The 23057-nt window shown below is 37.1% G+C and overlaps 4 protein-coding genes across 4 annotated transcripts; 1 reads left to right on the plus strand and 3 right to left on the minus strand.

Moving 5' to 3' along the window:
* Window positions 1-583: 583 nt before the first annotated feature.
* On the minus strand, window positions 584-1500 carry LOC146145497 (protein PRRC1-like). The gene has a single exon (XM_083389408.1). The coding sequence runs from the start codon at window positions 1468-1470 to the stop codon at window positions 586-588; it is 885 nt and encodes a 294-aa protein (XP_083245534.1). The 5' UTR covers window positions 1471-1500; the 3' UTR covers window positions 584-585.
* A 1508-nt stretch (window positions 1501-3008) lies between these two features.
* Window positions 3009-8544, plus strand: LOC146145498 (uncharacterized). The gene is made up of 9 exons (XM_083390590.1): window positions 3009-3123; window positions 3429-3560; window positions 4507-4587; window positions 4941-5014; window positions 5128-5180; window positions 5343-5428; window positions 5695-5831; window positions 6743-6869; window positions 7572-8544. The coding sequence occupies exons 1-9, from the start codon at window positions 3059-3061 to the stop codon at window positions 7885-7887; spliced, it is 1071 nt and encodes a 356-aa protein (XP_083246716.1). The 5' UTR covers window positions 3009-3058; the 3' UTR covers window positions 7888-8544.
* Window positions 8545-9699: 1155 nt separating this feature from the next.
* Window positions 9700-13019, minus strand: LOC146145499 (uncharacterized). The gene is made up of 4 exons (XM_083389895.1): window positions 12876-13019; window positions 11961-12062; window positions 11136-11276; window positions 9700-9881 (listed from the first exon to the last, which is right to left on the minus strand). Exons 1-4 carry the CDS (start codon window positions 12955-12957, stop codon window positions 9817-9819), a joined length of 390 nt encoding a protein of 129 aa, XP_083246021.1. The 5' UTR covers window positions 12958-13019; the 3' UTR covers window positions 9700-9816.
* Window positions 13020-14618: 1599 nt separating this feature from the next.
* Window positions 14619-18451, minus strand: LOC146145500 (uncharacterized). Its single transcript, XM_083390396.1, has 4 exons — window positions 18346-18451; window positions 17389-17496; window positions 16639-16779; window positions 14619-14877 (listed from the first exon to the last, which is right to left on the minus strand). The coding sequence occupies exons 1-4, from the start codon at window positions 18431-18433 to the stop codon at window positions 14813-14815; spliced, it is 402 nt and encodes a 133-aa protein (XP_083246522.1). The 5' UTR covers window positions 18434-18451; the 3' UTR covers window positions 14619-14812.
* Window positions 18452-23057: the final 4606 nt, after the last annotated feature.

A 23057-nucleotide genomic window follows, 5' to 3' on the forward strand; every position in this document is an offset into this window, starting at 1 on the left:
TACAATGGACATCCCAAGTAGAATGGTTAAACTAAATAACACAACAAACCAAAGCAGCAGTACAGGTATCTACAAAAGTGTGCAAACCCTAGATCATCAACTGCACATTAAAATGAGTCGTTTTATAACAGTAGAATTGAAAAAAGAAAAGTTTCAATTGTGGTTAATTCCTCTAAAAAGTTACGGCAAATCTATAGAGTAAATCCAAGAACTATAGCATCTATTTGAAATTTGAACTGAACAGTTTGAAACAGAATAATAGTTGTGTTATATATAAATTCATATATATATATATATATATATATATATATATATATATGTATATAAGAAAGTACATGCGTAGCAACAAATACAGAATTGCACCAAAGCACCATGGCAATGTTAATAGTTGAGAGTGCCTTAAAGAAAACGCGTAATGTAAAGCGTGTACATATACTGATTGAATACAAATGTTTATCAAAAGCAGTGAGAAAAGGCTTTAAAGTGGCATTGTATTATTAAACAGACTTCCAATAAGGCAACCCCCTGGCGAATTAAAATATAGTTATATCTGTGTATGCAACATAAAGAAGCAATATGAGCATGTTAAACATCCTGCTCAAAGCTCTTTTCAGGGAGCTGTCTCTTGTAGAGTTCTGCAAGGCACAGGGCAGTGGAATAGATTATTTCCCTTCGAGACATTCCTGTTAATGCTCTGTGCCAGTCGGAAGGTTTGACCCAGGGTAACTTGGTTTGAATTGTTTCGCCAATCGTTTTTGCAAGTCCAGACCATCGCAGGTTGTAGTTATCCGGGGTGCTTTTTTGGGCTTCCAGTATGATATCAGACTCGACAGGAACGGCCATCGTGAACAGTTTAATTGTTATATTGTTTTCGGGATCTTGCAGAAGCACACAGCCGACGTCGAACCATTGCTCTGGCAACTGCTCAACACTGAAGTTTTCAACAGCAACACAAACCTCATTGGCAGGCACCTTGTTAGCTTTTCTCAGATGGTTGATTCTTTCCTGTGCGCCTTTTAAACCAGCAGTGTAGCCGACTGGCTGAGCAGCTACATTTGATTGTGCTTCCAAGCCAACCACAGTGGCAGCACCAAACACCTTCTGGAATGCATCACGTACGGCACCCCACTTTACCTCCTTGTCGGAAGCCACAACTATCGTTATTTCACCACCTTCCTTGATGTAGGGAGTCATTCCTGGGTCCAAAGTGGTAATCATGCGATCCATGCTGGTTTTCGTCTTTTCCATAACCTTCTGCATGAATTGATTGTTGGATGCAGACTTGATCCAATTCCAAACACCGCCATGGTTCTCTGCCTGATCGGCCACTGTATCAGGACTTGTTGTTTCTGATGGCTGCTCCAAAGGCTTGTCTTCACTTTTGGTGACTGGACTATCCTGGGCAACTGGAGCCTCCGCTGCTTTATTAGCCTCTAACTTTAAATCACTCGATGCAACAGGATCCATCATTTTGAACTAGAATTAAGTCTACAATTAATATTTTCCTATAACCAAAACAGGGATTTGATCAGTGACAGTAGTGATTTAACTAACAAGGTAACTATCATAGTGCGCCAAAACAAAAATGTATTAGTATTTAGCTTCCTGAGTAACCGAGTAGGAATAATGCCATTTTATTATATAGCAAATTTAAACTTCAGGTTTACACAAGCACAATTAACTTTTTGTATAACCATCGGCGATGTTCTAGAATCCTACCACCTACCTTTATTAAACCAACCCACAATATTTGGGTTAGGGTGCTAGTTAGCGTTTGGGTGTGGGTGGGTCAAGTATTGCTATATTTATTATTGAACAATAACACTTGACCCACCCTAATCCAATTGCTAACCTGCACCCCAACCAAAATAATGTGCGCTGTGGTAGGATTCTAGAGCAGCGCCTAACCATGAAAAATTATTTCAAAAAAAAGCAACGCAAGATGTAGACAGAAATATGAATTATGTCTACAACTTTATACAAGTGCACAAAAATATTTTTTTTAATAAAAGGGAAGTTGCAAGGTAACAATTTACATGTATAACAATTATTATATAAGAAAATTCGGCGCTGGTCTAGAATCCTACCACAATGTGCATTATTTGGTTTAGGGTCGGTCAAGTATTCTTATTAAATAATGAATATATTTATACTTGAACCACCTTCAACCAAAACACATGTAAATTTACAGTTTTAGGTTTGTAACAAGCAACACAAAATAGATACAGTTTCACAAATATTTCACGTTGCATTTAACTACGTGATTGTTAAACATTTTTACCTGGCAGACCTTTTTTGCATCCTTAAAATAATGGAGGTACATAAACAGATAATTCTAATGGAAATATTTTGAATAACCAATAAAATTAAACATAGTTGAAATTTAAATATATGTCTGGGCAATTGCTATGCCAGTCTCAATTTATAATAGTGATGGCTGGAAAAGCTGAAATTCTAGTAGCACGATTTACAAATTGTGATTTAGAATTGATTTTGCGCTTCCAATTGAATTCACCATTTACTGGCTTGGTTGGCATTAAACAACAACACAATTAAAAACTAAAATCTTACTGTTCCTCTAAACAACACGAGACTTTGGTTTTGCTACGATACGATTCGTTGACCACAAACGTAATTTCCTCTGTTTCCACAACGATTCACATCAAACGTGTCAAAATTGCAACACTGTTGTAAACAGGTTGACAAAAAATATAACTGATCAAATGTTTACCCAAAATCGGTGAAAAATTAGATTGCCCTGTGAACAAAATTGTGAAACCTCACGTGAAAACTACGCCTGATTGCAAAACGTGCTGTAAGGAAAATGACGAGCTAGTTTGAAAGTGCTAAGTCAACGAGAGAAAGTTTACAGCTTAACCATTGACATCCAGTCCAGTTGTCTGCCCTGATTTTTTGTTTACATTAATCGTTTAGTTGTAAACATTAATAGGCCATATTTTCGTGTACGGGAAGTTGATTTAACGGTGTTCTATTTCTTTTAAATACACAGGTATGCAATAGTTAACTGCATACAGGATTTTAACAGCAAGTTCCAAAAATGCCAAGACATCGTTCAAGATCAAGAAGTCGTGAACGTCACCGTGATTCATACTCATCCAAAAGGTTTTATTTTTGAAACGCTTAAACATCAGAATCACTACCATAATTTCATCCAGTTTTTTTTACCAACATTATTTGGATTTGGGTCCCAGTTTGGGTTTTGGTGGTTCGTATTATTATTATCGTTATTATGTCATATTTATTTCTTCCTTGCAATTCAAATTTGCCAACTCGTTTCATTACTGTAGAAAAAGAGTGGTCCAGCGCCAAACTCGTTGCTAACTAGAAACACTGTATTATTATATGTATTGAAATCTGTGTTTTATTGAATTTGATTTCTCAGCAACTGTTCTTTGCGCAAATTACAGTCAGCCAACTGATGAGTATGATGAGCCACAAAACCACAACTATCGTCGGAATATTGATTCACCTAATCCAGAAAGCAACAGGCCATCAAGGCGACAAGCTGATAGCCTGCAAGAAGATGCATTTCTCGCATAGTAAAAAAATATTTTACCAATTTTTTGTGTTTTAAAACCAAACCAGCCTGCATTTCATGGCACTTTCATGTCGTTTTTTTTTTCTAGGTGTACATGTGTGCAATAATGTTTTTGCACACCTGAGGTACAAGATCTTTGCAACATTTAAGTGTGCAAAAAAAACAAAAAAAAATCCCTTTAAAATATTGGGTCTGCACCTGCCAGAGAATGCAGACTATACTAACCTTGAACCTCCAGTTGTATCATATTAAATATGGCTTTATTTTTGTAATAACCAATATGAATATATCAACTCGGTACAGTTGTTGATTTTTTTTAAATTAAACTGTGGTTGACAAACATTTTTTTCATCTAAAACAAGTATAATATAAAAAACGTGACACTTTAACTACATCATAATTAAAATCAATACTTATAGAAACCACTGTACACAAGCTGTCAAGAGATGTACTATTATTGTAATTAGGAAGGATGTGTTGCTGGCTAATTCAATTTTAAGTCATTAAGAAACAAAACAAGATAAAATTTAAAGTTTCCAAATATTTATTGTTACTCTTCTGCAGAACTCTAATGTTCTGCCTACCCAAGGTAAAAAAACACTGAATTAACCGGAAACTGATTGTATTGATAGTTTGCTTCTTCTATGTCTTTAATGAAAATGAAAATATCAAGCATTTTATGAATTCAACAAAAACACCAAAGTTGAATTAAGCACTTTATGAATTCAACAAAAACACCAAAGTTGAATTACTGGGCAAAAAAACATAACTTTAAGGAAACGTCGCTGGGCCAGTTACTTATTAAGTGCTTTGATAACGCAATTCATAGCAACTTAAAACCTACAGTTAAAATGCATTGTGGCATGTAATTCCGTATCAGTATTATTGAATATATCAGTAATGCTTCTTAGCCGAACATGTTGCAATGCTAATCTTCATGTATTTAGTCGACAGGAAGAAAGACTGAGGATATCAGAGATGGGAGTCCCAAGTGTCTGGGGTTCTTCTCCTTCCCAAGCCGATTCTGAGTACGCCGGTTACCAATTTGTTTTTCTACAAAATGTGTAAAGATACTTTCATAGACATGTTATAACTTTTATAAATATAGCAAAAATATTTGTTCAGTCTTTTAATGGAGAACTTTCGATGGATTCAAATTGATTTTCAATTTTTGGGACAATAAAAGACATGTTTATGTTCTAATCAGTTATCACGGATTTCAGTGCATAAGGAATTATTTTTATACCATATACATTTCATATGGATTACGACAAACTTTTGCATTAGTCTTTTTAACACAATAGTGTCCATAAAGGAACATTGTGAACTATTGAGCTGGCTGTGAAGGGATTTCTTATTTTGTTCTGTGTTTTATATCTAGGTCTGATGACGAACTGGGTTTCCATAAAAGCAAACAACAGCATGCCAAAGGCGGTACTAACAAGACTTCTAACAGTATGTAGCCAATTTCAGTGCGTACATAGCTTTTGGATTAAATGCTGTGAAGATTTGCCATTGCCAATCTTTTCTTTCTAGATTTAGTTTTGTTCAATCCTACTATTTTATAGAAAACAAATCAAGCAAGAAAAAGAGACACAAAGTAGATGCCAGTTCATCCCAGGTATGTTGTGACTTTTTGTAAGTAATTAAGGTAAAATTATAAAGTATAATTTATCATTTAGTGAAGATGGATATCACATAATTTTATTTGCATTAAGAACACTTCAAACACTTTTGAAATTTTTGTAACCACTACTTACAATTCTTTTTTGTTATCTTACAGTCTTCGGATGACTCTGAAAGCTCTGATGAAAAAAAAAGAAAACGAAAAAAGAGGAGAAAAGAAAAGAGAAAGAAAAAGCGAGAGACGTAACAGTATTTTCTCTTAATTTGAAAAATACTTTATGATTTAATTTAAAAAATACTTGATGGTTAGTCTTGTAAGTAAAGAAAGGGCTTTGTTACCACAAATTTAAAAAACTTATGATTTTGGTACACTATGCGGGATCTGTTGATGATGAATTACTAAGTTAAAAGGGCCTACTTAACCTTTTTGGCTTTGCAATGCATTCTTTTCTATGTAATGGCATTTTATACACAAATATAACATTCACAGCTAATTCCTATTTGACCAGATCAAACAAAAAGAAGCACAAGAGCAAAAAGTCAAGGAAGAAAAAGTCCCACTCTTCCTCCGAAGAGCAAAGTCGGAGCGAGGAGGAGGTTTGGGAGGAAAAGACTGTCTCTCTGGTCAGAAAATCCAATGGAGCAGGTTAAAACTACTGTTATTTAGGTTGCAATGAGCAGTGTTGTAAACAAAGTCATTTTGAAATGACTTCAGTCCGTGTCAAGTCATTTGTAAATTAACTTGATTCCAAGTCAAGTCTGTTTGAATAAATGACAAGTCAAGTGCCAGTCCAAGTCACCAGTTGCGCAAGTTAAGTCAAGTTATGTATAGAGCAAATCAACTCCAAGCCATGTCCTTGTCATTAAAATAAAAGTGATAACTAAATTTTTTAATGGCTACGATTATGAGCAATAACTGTGCTAAAAAATAAACAAAATCGAAACATATAGCAAGCAATTTGTATTTTGTGCCAAAATAGCTTAATTTTATTAAAACATTTAAAAAAATATTTAGAGAAATACTTTATTTAAACCCAAGTAAATTGTCCAAAAGACAAGTCATTTGTCCAAACGACTTAAGTCAAGTCAAGTTAAGTTAACTGAAAACAGTGACTTAAGTGCACTTAAGTCAAGTCTTTCATTGACTTAAGTCATTACAACACTGGCAATGAGTTACATTTAATGTTGTGTGAGTATGACATTATGGTTAGCAAAGGATAACCAATTTATTTTATAAGAAGTTAATTTAATATTTTTTTTATCATAAAATACACCCCACTGTTATTTTTAATATCATAGAAGACCCCTAGTTTTTTTAAAACTAATGGAAATGGTACGCAGTAAGCACTGTTTCATATTGCAAAGTTCTTTATTTATAATTGCTACTATGGCATAAGATTTAGCATAGGATAGCTAGTGGACTTATGATGCAGTAAATTTCATATTAGTTTCATAAGCCTAATAAAAATGGTTTACCCCTTGTCATGTCTACACACTGCAAAATTTCCTTTCTGCAAACTGCAAATGTTCAAATTTAGTTTCATAAAACTTTCTTAGGCAATTCAGATTTGTCAGATGATGTGGATATGGAGACTGCAGCCAAAGTAAGTCGACTTGTTGAAGAAGAGACTGTGATCGGCCCAATGCCAGACAACTTTGACTCCTCTGCTAATAAGCCACTGAAGTAAGTTATGGCTGTAATTTTTCTTTTGTCTTAGCTTAGACACAAGTCTTTTTCAGCGTGAATAATGCTTAGCTTTAATTCAATTCGGTATATTAGTAAAATGGTGAGGTAGTTTTTCATTTATTTATAGGAGTTTTTTTTCATGCACAGGCTTTTGCCTTAAGAGAGTAAGGCGCGGCTCGCTTCTGCCTAACAATGCGCAATACTGCAGCTTTTGACCGCCTTTTTTGTCGCGCATCGTTTTTACGCATGCTTCTGTCTGTAAGTTTTATTGTGTGCCAGTGCAGGTCTTATTTTGTCCAAAATCCTCGTAATGAAAATTTCCGAGCGCGCAACCTTTGGCGCCAAATTTCCGCTTATTTCCGTGAAGAGACCTATTTTTATGCCTTTTTCTCCCACAGCTTTTTAAAAGGCATCTCCCTACATTGGGCCAACACAAATCGTAATTCGCCAAAAATCGTCGTCTCCTAACAAAAATTTCCGAAACACGCAACCTTTGGCGCCAAATTTCTGCCTTTTTTGGTAAAGAGAGCATTTTTGCCCCTTTTTTGTCGCTCAGCTTTTTGACCAACACAGATCTTAATTTACCAAAAATCCTAAACTCCCAACGAAAATTTTCGAAACGCGCAACCTTCGGCGCCAAATTTCCACTTTCCTCTGCAAAAAGAGTGTGTTTTTTTACGCCTTTTTTGTCTCGCTTAGCTTCGGTCACGCACTCCTTCCGGGCGAGGGCGCCGCGATGGCCGCGTACGTCGAGGACGGCAAGCGTATCCCGCGACGAGGCGAGATCGGCCTCACCAGCAACGAGATCTCGCAGTTCGAAGACGTGGGCTTCGTAATGAGCGGCAGTCGTCACCGGCGCATGGAAGCCGTACGATTGCGCAAGGAGAACCAGATCTACAGCGCCGACGAGAAGCGCGCGCTGGCCTCCTTCAATAAGGTCGAACGCGACAAGCGCGAAACCCGCATCCTGTCCTCGTTTAAGGACCTCGTCAAGACCAAGCTGGCCAACCAGTGATTTGCGAGCGACGGTACGCCGGGTTTCGAGGGGAGTTTTCTCGCCGATCGCCATTTTTTTTTTGAAATTCCACACGGCGTTTCGGGAGGCGTTTTCCGGCGCGCGTTTTTGGTGCTCGCCAGGCGGACTTCATTGCGAGGCGAGACGGCGCCGGGTGGTGGAGAGACGTGGGAATGACGTTCCAACGTTGCTATTTCCAGCAAATCGTTTCCGGCAACACCGGTCAATACTGATATTGTTCAAAGATCTACTTGAAACGTCTACTTGCAATAGTTCGACCTGGCTCGTTTGGCCCAATAGGCCGCGTGCTCTTTTGACCTGTTCACGTTTATTTTGGCTCACGCGCCTAGCTCGAATGTTTCTCGCGTATAGCGATTGACATTACGATCCAGCACGTCAGATTTCTTCGAGCCAGCAGCCTGAATTGGAAAATAAGAAGTAACTACTGCTGTAATGCCTTTAGATCCCTGTCTTTTTAACTTTTTAGCAACGGAATACTTGATGCGTAAAAATCTGTTACGAAACACCAAACTAAAGTTGATTATATACTGCATTAAAATAAACAACGCAACAACATTTTTTTACTTTCAGTTTTTTTTGTCCTATATTTGAACCTGTTTGAATAAGAACAAAAAATATATTCGGATGTGTATATTATTGTACTTAAGCAGCAAACAGGAAATTCCCATCCTATAATCACACAATAATAATTCAAGCATTCTTGATGAAGCATTTGAACTGCTGATAAGGGTTTCTTACTTTCATTAAACAAAGACAACTTGCGTTCATTGTGTTAAACAAGGTGAGACTAAAGCATTAGTCTAATTTATACATTCGTTGCCGAACATCTGAAATCTTTTACGGAACACTAGTGTTTCGCGGAATAGCGATTGAAAATTACTTTCTTCAGGGGCCCTTTCTCAATTTTAATGCTGACCTTTTGTCGAGAAACTTTTTATCTTGTGTTGCCGTGGAAGAGTTCTAAAGAACGTTTAGGGCCCACCGAGTAGACAAGTTCGAAAATCAAATACCAAAGCGACCTGACATTTACTTCCAGGTTTTTGGCACGATCGGTTTAATGCGTGTGTTATCTTGGTTTCGTTAAAAATACGCCACTATATCACATCCACCGGTGTGCAATTTCTAATAAAATCAGTCGTTCATACGAACGTATCTCGTGTGATTTCCTGCATCGTTGTTAATCATTTGAAAACACTTAGCTGTTTTTTTATTCGAAATTTAAGCAACCAATGAGCAGCAGCTGAGGTTTAGACCAAGTTTTGCGATAAAAACATTGTTGATAAGAGGCTTGAGGTTTAGGTTGTTTTCCACAGACTGTATAGACTAGTGCTTCACAATCTGTGTGCCGTTAAACATGTCAGGTGTGCCGCGGTGTAACTGGCTTTTTTTCAAAGGCACGTTACTTTATTCGCGAAAAGTCGTAATTTAGAAACAATTTCTAAACAAACCGAACTACCAGGCCATCAGCGCGCTCAAACTATTCAACAATTGTTTACGTCTTTATACGTAAGCGGAACCACGTAGTTGTAATCCATACGCATGCAACTTCTATGGAGAATGTTAGGCATTTTTGTTATCTGCCTTGGTTCGCACCGTAATCTTTTATCTTGGTTAGTATTTCAAAATCCAAGTCAAACAGTAAAGACAAAAGACAATGTTTCAGTTAGTATAATTTTCACAATGCCCTTCAATATCCAAACAATAACCAAAAATTTATTCCTGCTGTCATGCACGCCCGTATAGTGTTGTCCTTGGCTATAAAGCTTGGAAATAAGTTAGGTGCACAACTGCTACGGTCGTTCCAACTTTATTGACATGAAGCTGAATATAAGTACAGCGGCGAAAGATGATACGTGTACAGGGGATGGCTGAAATATTGCCGACAGTCGCGCTTGATCAACGACTTCTTTAACGGTGGTGCTCCTCTTCACAATCATTTGGGATTTTACTAAAGACCCTGGTGCACTTCCGGCCTGCAAAAGCGTAACAAAGACACGTTACAAATATAAAACAAAACAGTAGATAATATGTTGAATGTGAAGTAGACAAGCTACATAATATAGTGCCGCTATTTAAAAAAAAACGTATAGCATAATACACAGTTAAGCGATCAAATTGTGCTGTAACAGTGAAAGATACACGGACATATGTGTTCAACAACTGTAGTCTAGTCCTGTGCTTCCCAACCAGTGGGTCACGAAGCTATTTAAGGTGCGGTTCCGAAGCATTTGTAAATATTACAGTTTCCATTAGATTGGAAAATGAATGCATAATCATTACGTAACCTTTATGCAGCAATGTAACAAATACGTAACAATTATATGTTTTGTGTGGCATTAACCATTTCAGTATACGTACGCCAGTAGTAAAGATGCAGGTTTTATGTAACTTAATTTGTTTGGTCAAATTTTATTGAGGCACGCACAATAAAACTTGCATTACAAGTGGGGCGCGAACTGAAAAAGGCTGGGAAGCACTGGTCTAGCCCTTCTGAAGATCATAAAGGCTGGTCATAAAGTTTTAAAAATGGTCATTTAACAGCTTTAAAAGGGCTAGATTACAGTTGTCAAACACATATGTGTGTATATCTTCGATTGAATGATATAGCGCTGTAGATTCCCATTGTACAGTTGCTTGTAGGCTTAACATAGTGGAGCAAGCTTTGACGTATGGTTGTTTCTCGACTTTTCTGAGTCATTTTAGCTCATTTTGCAGAGCAGCAGACCCGGTAAGGTCGGAGATTTCAATTCTTTCTGCAGGCTTATTGTTTTTCTAGCTTGCCCTGCTTGCATCATTAATCGATAGATTAGTTTGTCTGCAAGGACTTTCGGAGGGTATAGTAACAGTTTCGACTTTATCTGTGGGTGCAGTTGTTACAGCGTTGCTTGCCGCCATTAAGTTAAAGTTCACTTTATTAGGCTTTCGTGATATGCTTGACATTGAGAAAACCTCGATGCAAAAGTAAAGCTGGACCTATGGTCACCAAACAATGATCCGCTGGGATTTTAATGTCTTGAGCATTTTTGTTTTAATGCCTTCAGCATTAATAAAGATAAGATATGTTTAGCGCTTGTAGTAAATATTTAGAATTCCGGTTCGTCAAAAAAAGTCCATTTTTGCCGCAAGTTTATTGTTTTTACGGTCCTGGTTACTGGATTATTGGTAGACAACTGCACTCCTGGTTACTGGATTATTGGAAGACAACGATATTGCATGGGTCGTCTTACTGTGATGGGCCGTCGTACAACTTCTAATGCATTGTGCACATGGACACAGTATGTCGTGAACATCATCGAGGACTTTCTGCAGTTTTTTATTAGAAAGTCCGAGGTGGTCTGCGCCACACTTCCTCAATGCTGCTTTTCGATCTGAAAAATAAAAGAAGTGAAAAAGTTTCATTGGCATCGCATTAATATGATTGGCAAAACTCGGTTACAGGAGAAGGCCGCGTAATATTAAACTGGTTAATACCATACGTAACATGAGAACCGACGGGTATTTTATCTATAAGTCTATTATTCAAACAATTTTTTTAATTTGAAGTTAACATTACTTGACAACGTGCTAAAAAATTGGCGATGAGTTAGCACAGAAAAGATAGAAGTTTTACGGAAAAATGCCGCGAGTCGGAATAAACAGCTTAGCGCTCGCGGACCATTTTCTTGCCCGAACGCATGAACAATTGAACATGTTTAGAGACGAATTTCCGCCCTAACGGGGGAGCGTATAACGAGTATGGTAGCCTAAAGAAACCTAAGGTTCTCGTTTCATCTAGTGCAGAAATATGCTGCTAGAAGCTTTCTAATTGCATTCAAGAAAGATTTGCGCGTACAAATACCATATTTTTGTATCAGTACGGGCGTTTGTGTAAGAACAGTTTAATGCTGTTGCCGGCCGTCCCAGCTTCCTTTTACCACTGCACTGTCACGGACCGTATTTAGTCCATGTCCGACTAGTAGACTCCTATTCGCTTTTGTCTACAACAATACTCGCAATAGAAACCACAAAACACAAGGAAGTTATTTGCAAGGCAGCATGCAAAACTCGATTACTTTTCCCTAAAGCTTGTCTGCAATCTTGAATGGCTTTTATTGTGTCGCATTCATGGCAACCAGTTTGGCAAGCGTCATCGGCTTCTCCCACACAGTCCATAACTAAAAAACATAAAAAACATAGATGTTTAAAAACAAGCTAGGTCAACTTTTACTTAAATTTTGCTATTAGTATTTCTCCTTTCGAGCTGGGGCCGGACACCTTTTCCTATAGTCGCGGACCAAAGTCAAATACTTTTGAAGTGTTCGGCGGGCCGTGATAAGTTTTAACTAATAATATTTTTTTAATACGTGAAAATTTTTGAACTTTTGAAAAAGACAATCGTTTATGAAGGGCGGGCCTAGGATTTTTTTAATTAAAACCGGGTCTTATTATATTTAGTAAAAAGCCGGTAATGCTTTCGTTAATTGCATTTCTTTGGTGTTATATTGGAGTCCACACGGTGTCATACATCGTCACATTGAAAAGGCCCTGCATAATTGACGCTTCATCGCCGGCAAGTAAAGTTTAAGAACATAAAATCTGCTAACTTTTGTTTCAAAGCTATGCTGTTTAAAAACTGATAAACCATGTAATAAACGCAGCAAAACCATTGCATTTATGATTTTCGAAAAGGCTCGCATTGTGAAAATTCTAGTTGATTGGTGTACCAAGTACAATAAACCCCCAGAAATACAAAATTAAAATGTTATGTTTCGTTTTCTTAACGTTATTATAAAGCGGTTTGATGTGTAGGACTTTAGAACATAAGCTATTTTATAGGTCAGTTGTGGTGATAAAAAAAGGTTGCGGGGCATTGTTTTTAGGAATGTTGTTTGCCAGTTAAGTTAGAGATTGACTACGGTTTGTTTAACATTATTTGCACTACGTGCTAAGAACCAAGATGTTTGAACGATGAAGTAAAACTACCTTACCTGTTATAACATGTTTGAACAAAGAACCATAAACAGCATATGTAAAAGTGGCCAGCAAACACAGACCTAACAATAACTTCATTTCCGATTTTAAGTTGCTCTGTAACCCAAGAAATAGAATTTGCAACGTTTACAGGACATTTTAAGCGGTAAAACAGTGTTTAATGAATAGCATTTTGATTTCAAAAAAAGATGACTGGAAGCGTTTAAAACTATGTGTTGTAAAACTTTAAAACTGAATTAGTCCTCAAGCACAACATACAAAATATATTGATGCGCTATCACAGCGACTTTCTGATGTGCAATTTGTGACATAAGGACACCAATTTGCGTAAAACCAAATTTGCCGTTTGGTGTTTCTTGTTCCGAGGGCATTTTTCAATAAAAACAGCGGTACGCATAGTTAAGTCTCCGTACATTCCTGAATAGGTATAGCTGATGTTCTTACTTCCCGACCAGGAAAATATCCCGCGTTCACTATACTTACTACTGGTTAAATTATTGATAAGGATTTCTTATAATATTGCTATATTGTACTAAATAATAATCAACCTAATTTGGTTGATATATATGATAATTATAGGAATTGGTTACTGTGACCAAAATTTGTTAGTTTCGATATATTTTTTGTACTGTGCGGAAAAATGCTCCATTACCGAACGATATGATTTTAATAAAAGTCCAGTACCTCATTATTTTGGAAAATTAACTTCAAACTGCATTCAACAATCTTAATCTTCTCCTAGCTATACGGCAAACAACTTAACCAAAAACTGACATATCAACCAGGTACGTTTGCCCTTTATAACAACCGCTAGTCTAGATTTCGCAACCACGTTTAAAATCACCAACGCCCCCCCTTTTTCACTTCTGCCTCTTTGCCTTTTTCTTTTCGATTGTACGCGCCGCTTTAAAATTGACTGACGCCTTTTTCCTTTAAAAAGTCAAAAAAATGAAACTAACACCAAAAAGGCCGACGGCCTTTCAACTTTCCAAGATGTTGCAATTTCACATGGTTTATACTATGAAGTGCAGAGGAATTTCATCGCACACCATTTAGACAAGACAGATTGGCTTAAATATTCTAGTCTCTCTAGCGATTCTAGTGAGGATCAGACCGACACTACACACGGGTCAAGATCAAATTAAAATATTTTCGGACTTATATTAGAATAATTAAAAAAACACGGGTAGTTTTTGCACGAAGCCAGAAAATATTGAATAATGAATATATCTGGGTTTGCATGTAATCGGCAGCACAGAACCTGAAACTCAGCAATGTTAGTTTTTGGTCAACTTATTTTACAGTATTAACTATTTAGGATTTTTCTGTTATAGCCCTTTTTGGGGAACCAAAAGTAAACGCGACAGAATTTCGGCCAAGATTAAATTTTAGTCGAAACCATTGGAGCTAGCATGTTAATATTTTCCTCCTAATGAACATATGTCTCTACCGGTCTATACTTTGTCAACTTAAATAATAAAACTAATTCCGTGTTTTAAACACCACTAAAGAATCATACTAGTTTGCTTTCATTTGTAATTTTCCGTTTTATCTCTCCACCCTGTTCATTGCATTTTAAAGAAAATTTTGCGCTTCTGTTGCTCTATTTTTGCCCCTAACACTGTCAAACTCCTTCATTTTTCTCCCTCCTTTTTTGCTTATACCAAGCCAGCGAAATAAACTTACATCCAGCCAAACAAACCACTAGTCCGCTTTTTTGCGTGAGCAAGATTCAATTCCATTTTTGTCATCAAGTATAAGCCTGTATAGTGCTGTCTTTGACAACATGACTTCGAAGTAAATTAGATGCACGAGTTACGAAGGCAGATCAGCTTTTATGCTGCTAAAGTAATGACAGCGTTGCGGCGAAAAATGCTACGATTACAGGTGTTGGGTGGAATATTCCGACAGTCGCGCTTGATCAACGACTTCCTTAACGGTGGTGTTCCGCGTCACAATTGGCCGGGATGTTATCAAAGATCGTGGTACAAACAGGGTCTGCAAAAACAAAGACACGTCACTGAAAAACAAAACATATATGCTGAGTGTGAAGCAGACGTGCTATATCAGGGGTCGGGAACCTATGGGTCGCGAGCCATATATGGCTCTTTTGATTATGTAATCTTGCTCGCAGATAAATCTAAGCTATTTTATTTCTTATCATGACTTAAATAAAACGGCCATGACCCATTTCAAACTGTAATTCTGTTAATTTAAAACTGCCTAATAACAGTTTTTCCGTGCTTCACGCGAATCCTATTCGTCTTATCGTGGCTGTTAACCGATTTAAAGAAACCCCATTTGCCTCCTAAAGGCCCTTTTCGTACCATGGTTCTCAATTTTTGTAAACTTAGCAAACATATTTTTTCGCGCTTACTATGTTGTCTTTTCAAATGGTCCATTTTAAATTACTATTTTGGCCAACCAAAACAATTGTTGAACAATATAATACGGCTCTCATGGAAATACAACCAAAAATATTCGGCATATATGGCTCCCTTAGCTGAAATAGTTTCCGACGCCTGTGCTATATAATATATAGTGCTGCTATTTTTGAAAAGATTTAGCTTTGCACAAGCTAAACGCCGTTTTACAGCTATTTGGAAGTTGAGTGAAAAAGTGGGTTATTGCAGGTTCGACTTTCTCTGTGCGCGTGCATTTGTAGCGCCATAAAATATAAATGCACTTTTTAATTTTTCGATCCTTGACATATATTAATCTTGGATGCAAAAATAAAGCTGGACCAATGGCCACCAAACAATATGACACAGGGCTATAACGCGCAATGTACAATTTAAATTTTGACAGTTGCTTAAAAAGAAGAGTTTTCACTGGAATTAATTCGGTCGTTTTATTAGAAATCCTCTTCTTGGAAAACACTTTTTAAAAAAATAGTTTTTGTTGTAATTTTTTCCAAGTAATTTTATAAAATAGCGCGATAAGAAATATCGAAATGTGCTGCAAATTCAACAAAAATGGATTCACAAGCTAAAACGTCGTTTTCTAGAGTCTTATAGTTGAGTATGCAAAGTGGGTTTACGGATTCGACAATCTCCGAGCGTGAATATATTTGTTGCCTATCCGCTTTTCACTAACTTTTTTTTTTTGTTTTTTACTTTTTTTATAACTTGTATAATTTTGCTTCGTTACGCTGGACCAGCGGTCAGCAAAATACTGTCCGCGCAGTTATCCTGTGGCATATTTCCTTAATGGAATTTGATAAACCTTTATCCACGGATATTAACGGTAATCTTTGTCGGATGCAAATATAATCTAGAATTTTCACGCGAACATAAATCTAAATTTGAAATTTAAATTGTTCCACAGTTTTATAAAGTATAAATTTTGTTAAATCATAACGTTTCCTTTGTTTAGTTTCAGAAAAGGCAAGAAAGTTCGACGCAAAAGTTATACCCGTCCCGTGATAGCCGTTCCATACATTGTCCTGCCCCTTGAATAAAAATGTTTTGCCCTTCGCTGGATGCTGGACCATTTATTAATTTATGGTTCACCCCGAGTCGTTTTTGGCCATGTTTGCAAAGTAGCAGTTCTTTAACTTTCAGATCTGGCGCAACTGCTCCTAACGTTGATAAACGATTCGTGTAAATATCGAGAAGCTTGACTAATCGAAAAAAATGGTAGTTTTGCCCTGTTTTGCAACGTTTTAATGGCGGTTTAATTAAGCCCTCCTGGTTATAATGACCCTCATGGTTCATGAGTGTAGGCAACAATACGAACACGGCGTGTATGTCGTCTTACCGTTATTGGCGCAATGTTTTAGGCAGTTTGCGCATTTACACAGCAGCAAGTGGGCGCAGTTTTGAGCTTCCATAAGGCTACAGATGTCAGAATTTGGGCAGCAATGTTTATGGGCACACTTTCGAGCTACCGTTCTTCGATCTGAAACAACAAATAGAGAGGGATTTAGCGGACACCCACCGCAGCTCACATGCCAGGAACAAGGGTTGTCAACACAACTGTATACTTGTAGAATATCTATTTCTCAAAAAGAGCTCGTAACGACAAACTTTAACGTTAGATTCATTCGGATTAAGGAACTGATGATGTCATTATAGGCGAAATATATATTCTTTAAAAAAAATCTGATCCTGGTTTTACTCGGGTTTTTAAACTTAGTTTTTGTTAACACTAGGCGTTTTCCGTTATCCAAGTTGTAAGGTGATAGGAAAAGATTTTTACAAAATAACACTGGGTGCAGAAAGCCTTACTATAACTCGTTTTACAAGCCAAGTTGTAATCAGTTAACAACTTTAGACATGGCTATAGGTCAGAATAGAGTAGACAATAGCCATGTTTAAACATTGGGAACACAGCTATATGGGGCAACAGTTTTGCATTTTTTTATCAAAATCACACTAGAATAAAAAACGTATTTTACAACTCTATTCAGTCTAGACTGAGTTAGATTTGTTTCACAGCAATATAGAGAAAGGGAGTCGCAAAGCGACAGAAAGTGTCAATGCAAGACAGCATACAAAACTTGATTACTTGGATTTTTTGACTTGTTCTTGCAACTCTGGATTTCAAACACGTTTTTGCATTGACGGTTGCAGTTACTTCTACAACTGTCAACAGCTGATTCCACGCACGCTCCAACTAAAAAACACAAAATACAATTGAGTATCTCGAAGCTATGTATGTATAACAGTGGTTCTTAACTTTTTTTCTACCACGCCCCCTTTGGTAATTGTCCTGTGCCTTGTGTCCCCTTAAATAATAAATAATTATCATACTAAAAGTAATTCGGTATTTTTCAAGTATATATCAATAAGACAACAGAAAACTCAAAAGTTTACTCCCAATTGCGCGAAAAAATGCCTTTAATTCGTTTGATTTGGGTAAACTTCAATATAGGAGAACTGACAAATTGGGCACACAAAATATTGGTCGTGCTCGATATATTGGTTTTCGTCAAGCTGATTTTGACAAACATGTTGTGAAGATAGTAAGGCTACACGGAAACCATGTAAAGCTGTCGCCAGAAGCGTCAAAATTAAACATTACGAATCATGTTTTAAAAAAGTGTGATGACACAAAAGCAAAGGCTATACTGCAAATAACTTTACAAATATGCGCAAAAAATTCTCATTTCCAACCAATTTGTTATATACTAATGACAGGTTTCCGCGAATGGCAAATGTTTTCCACATTTTTGTTGTTAAAGTCGGCAAAACCACCTTTTGTGGAGAGGTTGGCATGGTACCCAACCCCCCTGTACAGACAAATACAACATGGAACCAAAAAATCATTATAAAAAGTTAAATATTGGAGTACATCTCGCGCCTCCTCCCGGTTGAGAACCACTGGTACATATGGGTTTGTTCAGTTATGAGTGGCAGGCTGGCAGCAAATCTCCAACCGCAAGCAGATAACTTTTATTTAAAAAAATCCTAATAGGTAAACCCTGAATGGACGAACCGTCAAGGCGAAGCTATAACAATTTACCTGCACGAAGATGACCTTCCACCGACCGTCTTCCATGGGCAACATAGGCAAAGGCGACGAGCAGACACACTCCGATAAAAAACTTCATTTTTGACCTTAAGGTTTTTTCGCTACTCGAAAAAGGCAATAGAACGTTTGTAGTATAGTGTAAGCTTTAAACAGCGTTACACGAATAACAATGTATACCAAAAGGAATATTGCTTGAACGGTCAGGTTTTAAAACTGTATACTTACCAAACCAAGTTTACTTTCAACAAATATTATGACCTTTGGCCCAAAAACAAATTAAAAAATATCTCCCTATATTAGTGAATACATTTATATTTGATGTTAATCATTTATGATCCAATAAACGTAAAATCGTCGTCTCTTATGAGTCGCCAAACGCTTTATATCGGCACACAGCCCGTAGCGTCCCATACATATATTATTATATATGTCTGATCCTGGTTTTACTCGTGTTTTTAAAATTTTATTAATTAAACATTAGGAAAATAAATCCGACGCAACCATTGCACTTTGGCAAGACACTAATATCGTTTTTTTAAATCGAGTTTGCCATACCCGTCGCAAAATAAATGCTATAGCAACGTTGATTTTCATAGGCCGAAAATTAATTTTTGAAATTGTAACGCGTTAAATTAAAAGGCTGCTACGTCTCTAGTCTGTCCAAAGTGCTTACTTGTAAACTGACATGGCGAGACTGCGCGCCGTCCCTTATATCACAACAGCTGGTCCTTTTTCACTTATACCTCTGTGCCTTTTACCCCGTTTTCAAACGCACGTTGTTGCTTTAAAGTCGGTTGACTTCCCTTTCTCTAAATTGCGCCAAAATAAAAAATGTATAACAAAAAGCTACACAGTTGGGCCTGCGGTTTCTTTTCCACAGGTCGTATTTTGTACAAAGTAATATCATAACTTACCGTAAGCGGTTAAGGGCTAATAATTTGTCTGCGTCTTTTCACGCGAAATATTCGCGCGTCATTCGTAAAACCGAGAAATAATCTTGCTCAGATAAATACTTCTGCAAGGTAAAAGTTATTGTGTTAAAAACATAATAATTGTTTGTTTTTTAAATTTGGCTCGAATCGCAATAGTCATATGAAAATTCATGTAAAAACATTAAAATTTTCACATTACGTTTACTATAAGATTCTGTAAGTCAATTTTCATAAAAAAGACGTGTCTTTATTCGATTAAACATTGTGTATTTTCTTTAAAAAACAAAGTTCATTGTCACATGAACTTTTACATGAACAGTGTTGTTTCTTTCATATAAAAACATCGACTGTTTCTAGCACACTTGTTCCCAAGTTATTTGGGCTCAAGGCACCCTAACGCAAAATATAAATAGTCTGCAGCACTCTTGCGTTTTTGCTTTGTGGTTTACTGTGATGTCACAGTAAACTGAATTTCAGCACTATATAAGAACCGTACGTAATTTTAAAACATACCTAATTAATAGTATGCACAAAAATTGTGTCGCGAAGCGTACCAATAGGGCAAAGATTATAATCCAAAGGAAATTCAAATATTTCGTGAAACTCTTGAGCGTTAGAAAAGGCACCGCGGTTGTAGCACTATATAAGGGCATATATTTATCTATACTGATTTCATATGTTTTTTTGAAAGTCTTTTTAAATAAATAACAAGTGATGTCCCAGTCCAAGTCATCGGTTGCCCAAGTCAAGTCCCAGTCAAGTAATAGTTAAAGCAATTCAACTTCAAGTCAAGCTCTTGTCACAAAAATAAAACTTGTCCAAATGACTTAAGTCAACGCAGGTCATTTTCTCAAAAGACTTAAGTTAAGTCAGGTCATTTTCTCAAAAGACTTACGTCAAGTCAAGTCATTTGCTCAAAAGACTTGAGTCTAGTCAAGTCATTTTGCCCAAAACACTTAAATCAAGTCAAGACATTTGATAATAGTGACCTGAGTGCACTTAAGTCAAGTCATTGACTTCAGTTATTACAACATTGCGTAACTGCCCCATCAAAAGGCCGTAAAAAAGGCTGGTTTTGATTTGTCAAACGCTGTTTACCGAGTTCTAGTGTTGCGCACGTCACTCTTGTTGCACCCGGCAGAGTTTGCACTCGGTTCTGTCTCGGGACCGCCATTCCCAAGAAATACAGCTTCCTGGATTGATCCGGACCGGCGCAATCGGCCGGCCATCCAGCGCCGCTTTAGTCTCGGTCTTGGCACGCGCTGTAACGGGACCGGAAAAAATCGAAACGGCTCGCGGGTAGCCGTAAGTAAAAACAATACACTTGGCGCTTGGCCGCAGCGCAAGTTAGTATTGGCGCCAGCGAATTCTGCCATCTCCACTGAGAACCCTGACTTCAGCTTCTCGATTTTGATAAGAATAATTAAACGACAGGGTTTGGTGGGATTGCTTTTCTAATGCACATACAAACCCGTGTGAGCAACACAAACAGGCTGTGGTGCTTTCTGGCAAATCTATAGGCGCCGATTGTAAGTTTTCGCCCGAGTGTTTACACCTAGGTCTGAGAATGTAAAACATACATTTGCTATATCAGTGTGGCGCTATGATTGCCAGTATAAGATATGACCAGTGATTCCCAAACTGTGTGCCGCGGCACACTAGTGTACCTCAAAAGATTTTGTGCCAATTTTTTTTTGTTAATTTGGAAAAATTTCTATCACCAATAGGCATACACGCAAGCATTTTAGACTAAAATGCGCACTATTCATTACAAAGTGCAAACTTAATATGTAAAAATGAAGATATCTCCTCGTCCTAATGCACGTTAATGGCGACAATGACTTCGAATGGTTGCAAAACAGTATAGTTTTTAGTTGCAATGGGCCTCTACACTGTAGGGTGGAGTGAAAAATTCCCAAGAGTTGGGTAGCAGGATGGTCCGGTTTTCTATAGCCCTATAACTATAAATTTCATCATATATATTTTTAACCTGGTCGCGTAGTTTGTTGCTCTTTTGATTCTATGATTATTTTCCTATGATTTTTAATTTTTACCACCTGGTTTAAGTGTTTACATTATTTTGTATTCGTTTTTTAGAGACTGATGATGCCGTGATTGGCGAAATATATTTCTCTTTTATAAACTAGAACCTATAGTGACTGATTTTGACTGAGACAAGAATTCTATACTGTTTTTTAACCACTACAAATTAATAATATTAGGACATTTGCATATAGTTTGTCGTGTAGGCTATTAAGGGCGATTGTAAAATTACTCTATTATTGTTCAGTTAAAAGTGTGCCGCGAAATATTAAGATTTTTATGTGTGCCGCAAGCTAAAAAAGTTTGGGAACCACTGTTATAGACAGACAAATTACCAACCCCACTTGCACTACATACACAGATATGCAAACAGTCTCTGTTGCTTTCTGGCAAAGCTAGGCCTGGATTATGATGGAAATTCGATCAAACGTCTTACGCAAATATTTGCACAGCGTCGCGAATGTAAAACGCGCAGTCGCTATAAGAATGGCTCTGATAATTGCCAATGAGATTGGACTCGAAGGTGGTTTCGAATTGAGGTCGAGAAGCCAAAAATGGGTCGATGCCGCGGCAGCAAACTAGATCAAGTTGTTGATAGTGGTACTCTAGATTTTTACAACGACTGAACTGCTTTTGTTGAAATTCCAATTGACGATTGATTAACTGTGTTTACAGAGTGTAAAATTTTCGCTGTTTTATTGTAACTACAAACTAGCCGTTTCTTGTTATAGTCTTGCGTTCCATTTCCATGTTAAACGAGTGCAAACTCTAATTGAAAAAATTGTACTTTATTTAGATTGCCAAATCGTAAATAAAACGTTACAGTAAATATTCCTATAATGCTCGTCAGAACACTGAAAGCTATGTATTAAACCTTCATAAGAAATCATCGACAGTTCGCCATAGCCGCTTCGTCCTAATAAGGTGATGTTCTTTAAATGCTAAACACAAATATTATTTTATCAGTGGGAACATTAAACGCGAATTGCTATTCGCTAATGGTGATTAGTTAGAAAAATCTTAGTTAGAAAAATCTGAAAGCTTTTAAAATATGAAGACTTGATTCTACAAACGCGAAATATGACATAAGTCTTAACCAGTGAAACTGGGTGAGCTAAGCAATGTTACGACTTGGATAAGGAATAGAATGTATTGAACATCCCAAAACGCACAAATCCATAACGAACGTGAAAGCCAGATAACACCGGAAATAACATCCGCATACGGCTAGTGAGAAGCGGGTTGACAAACCATTGGTCTATCTAACCGAAACATGATAAGTAAAAATTTGTCCTTCGCTATATGTTTACAATATGCCTATTTGCCAACTTCACGTTATGCTTATATTTGAAGTTAAAAGCGTGTTTTTAAACACCGTTGCTGAGTTTTTTGCGCAAATTTATAGTTACGAGGTGGCGCAAGCGATGTGCATGGTCTACTCTCCTCGATGTTGACCGAAAAAAAAACACATAATTGGAAACAATAAGGTAAAATTTTACAATAGTTTAACTGTTAAATAGTTATAAGAAGCCATATGTATGTCCTTTCAAACTGAGCGCCATTTTTCATGCGGTCGAAAAATGTATTTAAGGCAAGTTGGGGTTAGCCCTCGTCAAGTCCAAGTTTTTTCTACAGAAAGTATTTCTTGCGTATGCTGCAAGCGCAGGTTTGCCGACCGGTAGTGACGTCAACTAAGTACCTTTCAAACAACCACAAAAGCCACAAGCA

The sequence above is a fragment of the Ascidiella aspersa genome, chromosome 5 (assembly GCF_963924565.1).
Source record: "Ascidiella aspersa chromosome 5, kaAscAspe10.2, whole genome shotgun sequence".
NCBI classification, from domain to species: Eukaryota; Metazoa; Chordata; class Ascidiacea; order Phlebobranchia; family Ascidiidae; genus Ascidiella; species Ascidiella aspersa.